Raw genomic sequence first — 12,539 nt, 5'->3', positions numbered from 1 at the left:
AAGTGGGAGTACTTGCACAATTAGTGGTTGACTAAATACTTATTTTCCCCACTGTATGTCTACTCATAGACTTCATAATATTTATAATATTATAAAGTCTATGGTCTACTCTGAAAATATTTACAGCTTTTATCTCCGCCATTAACCACATTTTTCCAACAAAGCTACATACATTTGAATGCTTTGTGGCCATGTTTGCATGTCTCGGGCAGATCACTCTGAATCCTACGGTACAACACATAGACCAACATATAGTACAGGGCAAAGTAAGAATAATGTTATTTAAACTTTGATTGCATGAAGTTTTTTTTTGTGACAAGTAATTTATTGTGTCGTCATGATTGTTAAAATTACATGTGTTTAAGGAGAATGAAGTAGGCCACCGTCCGCACAGGTGCTTGTGAGGGGCGGGACATAATGACCAACAATCTGGTTGATTTTGAAAATCTCTACTGAGGGTTTGAGAAGCGCTGTTGCATCTGTCTGATCAATCACATGTAAACAGACGACAAACGGACTGACTTGAAATGGATACTTTTACTGTGTGGCTTCTCTATCTCGTACGGTGCCTCATTTAAAGTAAGCGATGCTATTTGTGTTCAGTTTTGCTTATAGTGTACCTTCCTTTTTACTGTCGACTGTCTTAGAATGATCCTTAAGAACATAAGGTGATACTTTCATGGCCAAATCCCCGCAAGTGTTGATGTAATTTTATTAGCAGCACATGAGACGTAAACTGGAGAGGAGCCTGTCTGTCTTTTGTGAACCCATTTTAATTTGAATACAAGTAAGAGATGTCGGACAATTGCCAACTAAATATAATAATTAATTTTTTTGACATTTGAAATTGCAGCACAATTGCATTGTTAGAAAGTCATTAGATTGTAGTACTGAGAGCAATACAATTTATGTATATAACCACTTAAAGACTATCCTGTATACATGTATAAGTTATGTTTACTACTGCTACATAAATGCAACACTTAATGTACAGTAAATTTTTTGCTTCTTAACTTCTATGTTACTTTCTGAACTTTTCTATTTTTTTGTATAATTTCAGGAGCATTTTGTTTACATTCTGTTGTACCTCTTCTCACAGAACCTATCACTTTGGATCTAACGCCCTGATATTACTTGCAAAGATGGATAAATTGCGTATGATGTTCCAGTTCCTTCAATCCAATCAGGAATCATTTATGAATGGGATCTGTGGTATCATGGCCCTTGCTAGTGCACAGATGTACTCTGCCTTTGAATTCAGCTGCCCCTGTATTCCAGAATATAACTACAGCTACGGGATCGGGCTGTTGATCATCCCGCCCATTTGGTTTTTCCTATTAGGATTTGTATTGAACAATAATGTATCCGTACTAGCAGAAGAGTGGAGAAGACCCACGGGAAAGAGGACGAAGGATCCATCAATCCTTCGCTACATGTTCTGTTCTATTACACAAAGATCTTTGATAGCACCCGCAGTTTGGGTGTCAGTGACTCTCATGGATGGCAAGAGCTTTCTCTGCGCTTTTAGCATCAATTTGGATATTGACAAGTTTGGGAATTATAGTCTCATCAAGGGGATGTCTGAGACGGAGAAGATGAAACTGTTGGCAAAGATTCCATGTAAAGACTTGTTCGAGCATCAAGATATAAGAGTAGCGGCATCCCGGTACATCAAGTGTATATCACAGGTGTGCTGTTTTATTTTATTTTTTTAACTCTTCATAATTTTATGAACAGTAGCTCTTTGCAGATACAACATATAAAGGTAAATGGTACAAGCAAAAAATTTAAAATTACACTTTCATACTAACTGCATATGAAAAATATTTTTTTAAATCGTTTTATACTTTAATCTGACTTTGGCCATCTAATGTAAATACAGTTTAACAAGTTTGTGGGCACAAAGTTGGGTACATTTTCATTATATTTTACTGCAATTTGTCAATATGATAACAACGCAGATCTCATTTCCTGTAGTTTAGTTCTAAAAACTCGTCAACTTTCTACATTTGGAGCTCAGTGGGGCCTTTCATTGGCTTATTAACAAGCGAGATAAACCACAAATGTATTATTCATGGAACTTGGGCCTATTTTCATCCATCCAAAACACCCACTCTGTCCTTTGATCCGCTGAAGGCAATGTTATGGTTTTAAAGAAAGATATGAAATACTGATCTACATAAGATAATTCTATTCTTGATAATTCTATTATAGAGCTATTAACAGTTATGTGCCTGAATATCTCTCAGAAGTGTCAGGATGCCAAGGATGATATGGGTTCCATATTTTTGGGAACCTAGGCGTTCAACACAATTCTTACCTTCCTGACTAATACATGACTATATTCCACAGGCTTGTGGCTGGATGTTTTTGCTCATGATGACCTTCACAGCCTTTCTGATCCGTGCTATTCGACCTTGCTTTACCCAAGCTGCTTTCCTCAAAACCAAATACTGGTCTCATTATATCGACATTGAGCGCAAAATGTTCGATGAGACCTGTAAGGAGCACGCCAAGACCTTTGCAAAGGTCTGCATCTATCAGTATTTTGAAAGCATAAGCGGAGAGATGCACAATTTACATCATCACTCCAGCAAGGATGGCAGCGACTATGAAGATGATGATAAGAGAAAGAATGATGAAGACAAGCTCCTGGGTATAAGGGTCCAGGATGACATGAATAAAGCTTTGTGGAACTGGCACACCTGCAAACCAGCCCTTGAACTGAGAAAAGAACAGGTAAATGGTGAAAACAAAGACATACTGCATGAAGAGGCCAATGGAGCAGTAAATGGGTTTCAAAACGGACACACCCATAAAGTCCAGAAAAAGGAATGGGCGGTGTATTACAGTAAAGTCTGACCTCAAAGAGACAAAAGCCTTCGTGTTTGAAATGCCTTTGGTTTTCAGATATTATGTCAGGAATAACTTTGGTTGATATGTAGTGAAGTAATTTTAAGAAGGCCAATGAACTTGCAGTATATTGAATTAATGAAACACTCTTACAATCCACTTATGGGTAAAATTGCTCATATATTGTAACAATACAAAGGCTTATTATTGTATCATTTTCACAAAGTCAAAGATGTATTAATGAAGCATGTTTATTATTGCAATTTTTAATGATTTAGAACTGCACCGAATCATACTATGTTGCATTTATTTTTCTAGGCGGGTATATATTCCAATGCAAACTACACAATAATGCTAAACATTTTTGAACTGTCATGTAACATCAATTAAAGGTGACAATTTGCACTGTTAACTTTTTATTTTTAAATACCTTCACGTTGTGCATATGTACATAATATCACCAGCATGGGTGGGATTTGCCAAACAAATTACCATACATACATTACGTTACATATATACTAAAATTCGTAGTCAAATATTATAGTGGATAGTTCAAGTGTTGACAGAACTACAGCATTCTTTTTCTATCTGCCATAAACAACAACTGCTGCTGTAGGAAAAATACAGTCAAACTTTAGGCAGCACATAAAAAAAAGAAAAAATGTCTCTTGAATTAATTGGTTTAACACTAAATCAGTAGTGACACATGAAGTGTTTGCTCCCTGGGAAAGGGCCACCATGAGAATTTTTCAGTGATAACAAGACCTAAACATGCTAACATAGGGGTAAGTAAACAAGAAGCCGAGGGTAGGTAACGCCCAGCTGCACCAGATTTGCAGTCAGGCAAATATGTGATTTATGCAAAAGAAAAGGTTGTGACAATCCAAACGATTTACCTGCTGCTTGAACAAAAGGTCAACATTTGCATCCCTCCAGTCCCTTATGTTCTTATTTCATCAAGACTCTGCTTTTGAGCATTAATACAAACATCATGTGTTAGACGTGATCAGGAGACAGGTGAATATAGGAATGCATGTCACTGATCACCTTTAACCAGACAGTGGTTTAGGACCACCATGTCGTGTCAGCATTCAACATCAATGCTTTAATAGTATGTGTATGAACAGTCCAGATGTTCCACTGCAATGACATTACAAACAGAGGACAGGAGGGAGGGGGCGGAATGAAAATGGCTTGGATCCCATTGTTGTTCCCCCCGCCCCCCTCGGGGATTAGTGAAGCAGCACTCCCCTTGACCGTCTGACAGCTAGCCCAGTATCCTAGCAGCTGTTCTTCCACTCAGTGGACTGGCACCAAGGGTGGCTGGCGTGTGTGGTGGTGGTGGTTGGGGAGGAGGGGAAGCACGTCTTTGTCCAGCTTGCGATTTCTCTATCAGAGGTTGTTCTCTTTCACATTGTCACCTTCATGCATTCCTTACTTCTGTGTTCACCAGCTAAAATATTAGGACGAGCCGATGAGATTACATGATTTTTTTTGTGTGTCTTTGTCTTACCCCATTAGCAAAAAAGAGTGGGAAAATTACTTTGAAGCAGCTTTCAAAACGATGTAGAGCAGTTCTACACTAGTACAAGAGCAATCACAATAATAAACAAGTCTATTGCTCAATTTGAACAGTTCCGCCCATGATGTAAACAGAGAATATATTGACATTTTACATCAATGAACTGTGTTTAAATTTGAACTTATGGCTCTCACAGATATAATTATGTGCAATAAGAAAGAGATGCTAACAGAGAACACTGAAGCAAACATAAATATAGACTGTAAACTGTAAACAGCAAGTTCATCACCTCAAAATAGGCATGTCACTTTAATCATCAAAACTGAAAGTTATGTTTATCATTGTCAAACAAATGTGGCCCTCACAATATAGTAAATAGCATCTGACAGAAAGGAGTGGATTTAGCTAAATAAAGCAAACCTGAGAAGCATCCGCCCCAAATAAACAGTCAAAACTCAATGTGTGTATATGTGGCAGAAAAATATGGTGGAATGTGTTCAACACGCGATCTTGCTGATGTCCAGTTAGTAGAAATGACATTGTTTTGTTTGTCAGGACATCACCCATGCATACAGCTGACCGGGGCCTCCCTTGACTTTGCTGCAAGAGCCTCCTTGCTCTCCCTTTCACATACATGAGAGAGGTGGACGCACACAGACACACGCACATCAGCATGCTTGCAGGCATCCTATTCGTCAGCGTCTGGCTCATTTTGCCTTCCTTCTGCCTACAGATTGGAGGACAGAGGCAGAGGGAGGGCTGAGGCCGAGAAGAGTTGCGAGGCAAAACGGATGGTCACATGAGCACAGATCTGTTTACAAACCCAAGGCAGAGCAGAACAGTGCAGGAAGCGTCGGGGGCAAAAAGCAGACTGCAGGCTTACTCTCAAAATCATTATGGACTGAAAAGAGAAGAGATGAGTGCCATGACAAAGCCTATTGGAGGTGCTAGAGACTGACCGAAAAAGACAGACTCTTGGCTGACACACACCATCTTTGCTTTTTTTTTTCCATCTGAAGGAGCAGATGGTTGGAGGAACAGGATCCCACTCCTCATACAAGACATACATAGTGAGAATCAAACTACACAGCAGCGAAAACAGAAATGCGAGCTTCAGGACTGTCCTCACTTTGTTGGGCATTTTAGGTTAGCAAATCTTAGGCTTCTACGCTAAGGTGGAATACCCTCTGCAACATCAGTGGACTGGAGGAGGAGACCGCAGAGGACATGAGAGAGGGGAGAAAGAGAGCTGAGAAAATCCTCTGTTAAAAAAAGCAGCTTTAGATGGGGTAGACAAAGCAGACTAAAGCCAGCTTATTACCTCCATTGATCGACTGTCATTGTGATCGGCGGATGACATTGGAGAGATTCACGCAGAAAAAAACAAGTAAAAGAGGATCTTTGCTCTAAGTGAAAATATTGAGTGTGCCGTTGATGATGTTGTGACTGCGCATGATTCGCATTTTGACAACAACTTGCGAAATAACCTGCGGTATGAGGCAAGTGACAGTCCAAGCTACACAACAAGATTTCTTTGTCTTCTCCGATGACATCATTCATAATGGCATTCAAGAGCACATGAGGTTTTCAGACGTGGTCCAAACTCTTGTCCCAAATATCCCAATCTTAACACGGAGTGGTTAATCCAGATTTGGGAATGCTGGGCCGCAAAGACTGCTGAGCCAACAAAACCACACCTCTCAAGGATTTATGGAAATCTGAGCAAATCTGAAAAACTTAAGGCTTGTATTTGGAGGAGCTCAGCACACAGTGACTGATCCGAGGTACCGACCACGAGTGCAAGAGTTTGGCCTCCATTCAGGCTGAGCCTTCTTCTTAAAGGGTCTGAATTTATTGCTGCTGCCCCAGGAATCAAATTTCATGCAACCATTCCAATGGTGTAACGGTAAGTCAGTGGATTTCTCTGCCATCTGTTTAATACGATGGAGACCAAGGCATGTATTTTTGTGTGCTGTAGTTTATAACCTAAGTTTCTGCTTTGTAGTTTACTGGCTCCACACGATGGATTCAGCCAATCGCAAAGGCCTTGATCTAGTGTTTTGTGTGTGTGACAAAGAACACTCAAAATAAGATGCATTCAAGGTCATGTTTACTTCAGTACAGCAACTGCAACAGAGTGTGCTCATCATTTTACAGTCTTATTGTACGCTGTTGTATTGTGCCTTTTTCAATGACATACGCTGTGAGGGGAAAAGCCATAGGACACACTTCAATCGATCAATCTAAATTCTTCTACCAAAATCACATATTGGTCAATTCTATGCTTCCAAATTTTAGCATACCGTTGTGGAAATCACTTTTCTCTTCCTGAATGACATAAGGTAAATCAAGGTAACTTGAAAGACTTCCGTGTAGAAGAACTTGGGGATGAAACGGACCAGAGATGCCATTCCTTTGTCAAGTCCAAAATTTCTGACCTCAGACATGTTCTTCTAGACAGTTGAACATGAAAATGCTGCAAACACACACCCGAACATGCTCTTCCCAGAAGTATGGAAGCTGTTACAGATGCAAAGTGGGGACCACTCCTTACTTCATTCCATTTTTAGTTCCTGTTTGGCCTGGTATCCATTTTGCTCATGTAGTCTATTGCCCATTAGGTTTCCCTGCCCCCTTCTTTTCAAAACCCCCAACCTCCAACTATGTTAAATTATCATACCTCCCACTCAAGTCTAAACTGTGCCCATTCGTTGACTCTGAAGAGAGACACATGGACATTAGGAGGCTGGCAAAGAGCCTGCTTGTTGCAAATTAATAGGGTCACATGTGGCTTATGGAAGTGGGGCTTCCGTTGCTATTGTTTTGCCAAATGGCTCTTTAGTACCAAATTCACACTCATTTTAAATATATCCCCTCATACACCCACATTTCTGGTCATTCACATGCACATAGGCACACAGCACTAGACGCTCCAACCTCTCAACCCCCCCCCCCCCCCCCCCAAGTGCTGTCACACATGCACACACTTTACTACAGTACTCTATTGAGTCTGGGGAACAGATGGTGGTGTGTCGGTGTCTGTTCGCAGTGTTTGTCTACTTCACAGCCAATTAACGGGCAGCCCTATGAGGGTTAGGGTTGCCACCGCTCTGCCACAGCTCCATGGACACACTTGCGTCCCAACACCATCACCAAGTAGTTCTGAACAAACCGTAAAAGCACCATGATTGGCATGTGATTAAGTTTTGCAAGAACAGTCATCCCAAAAATAATTTTGTGAAAACTAATGAATTACAATCTATAAAGGATATTGTGAAATTGAAGAAAATTATGTAAAGAAAATGTTTTGCTGGGTCAGACCTAGTTTTCAATTATCAATGGTAAAATGACTTACTCATGACAAATATGTTTTAATTGAACGTACGCGCCTTAAATACTTGGATCTGTTTTTGGTAGGATGCCTGTGCGGTTTGAATTCTCCAAGCTCTGAACACGACTGCAGCATGACGTCTGACATGTATCACCTGCCACTCAATGTGTACGTCATTGTGCTGGGCATTGGCCTTTTCGTCTTTATGCTCAGTCTCATCTTCTGCTGCTACCTTTTCAGGTAGGTTCAAGAGATAAAAACTAATGGAGGTTGGCCAAGCAGAGTCTGAATAGCGTGAATGGAATCCGAGAAGAATATCTGAGGTTAAAATTGAGACAAAGGAGCAATGCACTTTCACCACATAGCCACAATGTGCACCATAGTACAATTTCCCTCTTCTGAGAAAAGGATTAGTGATGAATATTAAGAGAGCCCTATAGTATATTGATTTCTTAAAAGTATTCAGGGATATGCGCTTTAAATTGTGTAGTCCAAATGTTTTTTTTCCCCTTCTTCCCATTTTGATTCTTTACAGTATTCCTGTATTTAAAAATTAAACGAACAAACAAAAAAATAACTTTTGTTTTGCAGTTTCTGGTTAAGGAAAAAAAGTTCTACAACCTAAAATTACACAATTACTTTTAATATTTACTTCATATAGTTCATAATAATAAATGATGAAGTCTATGATTTACTTATACTTTCATCCTTCATTTCCCCAAGACAATTTATCCGTTAACAAAAACTGAGCTGTTTAACATGTAAATCTTGTCGACCCAAACGTTAAAAAATAAATAAATGCTGAAATTACATAATTCAAAAACACTAATCATATGCACTTGCTTTTATTGACCACAATTATACATTAATACAATTGATTGGTTAAATTTTATAGCACATGTGGCCAGACAGTCACTCGCTAAACAATAATCAAACTCAAAACTTAGTGGCACTAAAGCTTGTTTTTTTACATAATGTTTTTTTATATAACTTTGGAGGCAGTTTTATCAATTTTGGACAATAATTTTCATTGAAAGTGCCTGGAATGTCATTTTTGGGATCTTCTGCAGATGTACAGATTCTCATTAATATAGAGTTGACAAGATCAAATTTTAATATTTAATATTTAACATGTCATCTCTTCACGCCGATTGACAACCGGTGTAGTGGATGTTTCGGTGGACGTTGGCATTGAATTGGAGACTGTCACTTGACGCCAAAACAACGTGAATCTAGGCTGAGGTCACAGTTGTCTTGCAGGCATCCGCAGGAAACGCACAGGAGATACAGGAAAAAAAGCAAATCGAGAACCAGGCGAGGAGGCTGACTTTTGCCATCGAGCAAAGTGCCTCTAGGCGAAGAGACTTGAAACCACAATAACAATTTAAAAAACTACACAGACAACACACATCAACCAGGGCACAGTCCCATTTTGACTTATCCTATGCATGAAACAAAGATATTAGAAAATGACTTCAATGCTTCTTTGAGGCCCAGGGCTAAGATTTGGCCTACCAGATCAATTCATGTGGCCTGCTAAAGAAAATCTTGAGCATATATAGTAGTTGACGCTACCTGTTTATGTTGCGAGGTTGATTTTTTAAGCACAACTTTGAAGTACTATTAAATAATTAAAAAATATTAAAACCAGTAGATGTATTGTTTATAAAATGTAATAATGTCATTTTAGATTTATATATGTATATGAGAAGCAGCAGCTTTCATATTGGGCCTATTGGTTTTCCCAGCGCACAAGACTAATTAACAAACGGCATTTTCTGACATAGACCTGCATTAAATGGACATTTTAAAGATGTCATTCAACTCGTAACTTCTGAGCCCGCATGTCAACCCATTTACCTTACAACCAAATTTCGACAGCCCCCCACCCCCACCCCCACCGTATCCTAATATTTTGCCCTGTTTGTCTCACTCAGGTTGAAACAACAAGGAACTAGGGAGCAGTTCAGCTACAATGAGGTATGTCACTAACTGCAGTATCTGCATGTGTAACACCACACTCTCAGGCTGGCTAAATCCTACCACAGCATATCAAGCTCTTTTTTTTCCCTTCATTGAGCATAGCAACATAACACCACCTTCCAGAAGAGTATCATTGTACACTCAATGCTACAATCCTGCTGCTAAAATTAGACTAGCTTTTCTGTGCATCATACAGAGGAGTAATACTAGGTCACATCAGTCCCATTAAGACATATGGTATCAGAAGTATATTTATGATTGTGCTGACACCACAGTGCAGTATGTAGGTTCATCCCTTCATACCCCTTCTCTACTGTAGGTGGTGCTGAAGGGAGCAAGCAAGAAACTCAGCCTGCTTGGAGTAAGTCATGTTTTGTTTTGACATGTATATTTGATTTACATTTGCTGCATTGAAACACGCTCCCAATCTGCCAAAAGCAGCACTTCAACACATCTAATTCTACTTCGTCAAAAAAGGATTTATGACTAGGGATGAGAATCGAGAACCGGTTCCTAAAGAGAAGCGGATCGGTGTTTCAATTCCATGGAATCGTTTGGCAGTTTATCTAACAATTCTCTTATCACTTCCAACCAGCACAAATTACGTCACGTAATTTCTGTGTTCTCCACTGCTGGAGACACCATAAGTCCAGAAAGATCACGTATTCTTCCTGTAAAAGCAGACATGCTTATTTTTCAGCAAAAGAATTGTTAATTTTGGACATTTGCACTACGCACTGTTCTGTTGTATTTGACAGTATTGATCTTTTTTGTGTGTGTGTGAGTGCTATCAGCTCATTTGTCCTTTTAAAAAGGATTTTTTAAAATTTCTGTTAGAAAAATGTTTCCGTAAAATGTTACACATTCTTGTGTATTTGCTACAGTTACAGTGCCTTGCAAAAGTATTCGGCCCCCTTGAACCTTGCAACCTTTCGCCACATTTCAGGCTTCAAACATAAAGATATAAAATTTTAATTTTTTGTCAAGAATCAACAACAAGTGGGACACAATCGTGAAGTGGAACAAAATTTATTGGATAATTTAAACTTTTTTAACAAATAAAAAACTGAAAAGTGGGGCGTGCAATATTATTCGGCCCCCTTGCGTTAATACTTTGTAGCGCCACCTTTTGCTCCAATTACAGCTGCAAGTCGCTTGGGGTATGTTTCTGTCAGTTTTGCACATCGAGAGACTGACATTCTTGCCCATTCTTCCTTGCGAAACAGCTCGAGCTCAGTGAGGTTGGATGAGAGTGTTTGTGAACAGCAGTCTTCAGCTCTTTCCACAGATTCTCGATTGGATTCAGGTCTGGACTTTGACTTGGCCATTCTAACACCTGGATACGTTTATTTTTGAACCATTCCATTGTAGATTTGGCTTTATGTTTTGGATCATTGTCCTGTTGGAAGATAAATCTCCATCCCAGTCTCAGGTCTTGTGCAGCTACCAACAGGTTTTCTTCCAGAATGTTCCTGTATTCGGCTGCATCCATCTTCCCGTCAGTTTTAACCATCTTCCCTGTCCCTGCTGAAGAAAAGCAGGCCCAAACCATGATGCTGCCACCACCATGTTTGACAGTGGGGATGGTGTGTTCAGGGTGATGAGCTGTGTTGCTTTTACGCCAAACATATCGTTTTGCATTGTGGCCAAAAAGTTCAATTTTGGTTTCATCTGACCAGAGCACCTTCTTCCACATGTTTGGTGTGTCTCCCAGGTGGCTTGTGGCAAACTTCAAACGAGACTTTTTATGGATATCTTTGAGAAATGGCTTTCTTCTTGCCACTCTTCCACAAAGGCCAGATTTGTGCAGTGTACGACTGATTGTTGTCCTATGGACAGACTCTCCCACCTCAGCTGTAGATCTCTGCAGTTCATCCAGAGTGATCATGGGCTTCTTGGCTGCATCTCTGATCAGTTTTCTCCTTGTTTGAGAAGAAAGTTTGGAAGGAAGGTAGATTTGCAGTGGTCCGATGCTCCTTCCATTTCAATATGATGGCTTGCACAGTGCTCCTTGAGATGTTTAAAGCTTGGGAAATCTTTTTGTATCCAAATCCGGCTTTAAACTTCTCCACAACAGTATCTCGGACCTGCCTGGTGTGTTCCTTGGTTTTCATAATGCTCTCTGCACTTTAAACAGAACCCTGAGACTATCACAGAGCAGGTGCATTTATACGGAGACTTGATTACACACAGGTGGATTCTATTTATCATCATCGGTCATTTAGGACAACATTGGATCATTCAGAGATTCTCACTGAACTTCTGGAGTGAGTTTGCTGCACTGAAAGGGGCCGAATAATATTGCACGCCCCACTTTTCAGTTTTTTATTTGTTAAAAAAGTTTAAATTATCCAATAAATGTTGTTCCACTTCACGATTGTGTCCCACATGTTGTTGATTCTTGACAAAAAAAATTAAATTTCATATCTTTATGTTTGAAGCCTGAAATGTGGCGAAAGGTTGCAAGATTCAAGTGGACCGAATACTTTTGCAAGGCACTGTACATAATGCCACAGTTAACATTCAGACTTTGGGCCTCTTTTGACCTCGGTGTGAGTTTGTAAGGTTGTGACTTCTGATGAAACAAACTCGATGCCAATCCAATCAAAATGTTTATTTTTTCTCCCCCAAATTAGAATTGATGAGAATCGATAAAGAATCGAATCGGAATGGTAAAAATCGTATCAATTCCCTATCCTATTTATGACATTGCCAAATTGTGACAGAACCATTTTTTTCACTAGATAGTAGTGTGTGGCCTTTATGTCATGTCTGTGACTGGTGACGTGTACAATGTGTACCTTAGTTGTTGGGAAACGCGTTAGACACAGTGCAGAATACAGTCTGTGT

The 12,539-nt window shown here is 39.7% G+C and overlaps 2 protein-coding genes across 2 annotated transcripts in view; both read left to right on the top strand.

The window, feature by feature from the left end:
• The first annotated feature begins 1,142 nt into the window (after positions 1–1,142).
• On the top strand, positions 1,143–2,862 carry LOC130920641 (calcium homeostasis modulator protein 1). The gene is made up of 2 exons (XM_057843999.1): positions 1,143–1,688; positions 2,353–2,862. The coding sequence occupies exons 1-2, from the start codon at positions 1,143–1,145 to the stop codon at positions 2,860–2,862; spliced, it is 1,056 nt and encodes a 351-aa protein (XP_057699982.1).
• Positions 2,863–5,162: 2,300 nt separating this feature from the next.
• zgc:175214 (uncharacterized protein LOC557610 homolog) overlaps positions 5,163–12,539 on the top strand; it is a 9,804-nt gene continuing 2,427 nt past the window's right edge. Inside the window, exons 1-4 of the mRNA XM_057844002.1 lie at positions 5,163–6,281; positions 7,793–7,946; positions 9,644–9,686; positions 10,009–10,050. Coding sequence (XP_057699985.1) covers positions 6,257–6,281; positions 7,793–7,946; positions 9,644–9,686; positions 10,009–10,050 — 264 coding nt within the window. The 5' untranslated portion in view covers positions 5,163–6,256. The remainder of the gene's footprint in view (positions 6,282–7,792; positions 7,947–9,643; positions 9,687–10,008; positions 10,051–12,539) is intronic.

This window comes from Corythoichthys intestinalis, chromosome 8 (genome assembly GCF_030265065.1).
Source record: "Corythoichthys intestinalis isolate RoL2023-P3 chromosome 8, ASM3026506v1, whole genome shotgun sequence".
Lineage (NCBI taxonomy): Eukaryota > Metazoa > Chordata > Actinopteri > Syngnathiformes > Syngnathidae > Corythoichthys > Corythoichthys intestinalis.
This window is presented reverse-complemented; position numbering and strand designations above follow the sequence as displayed.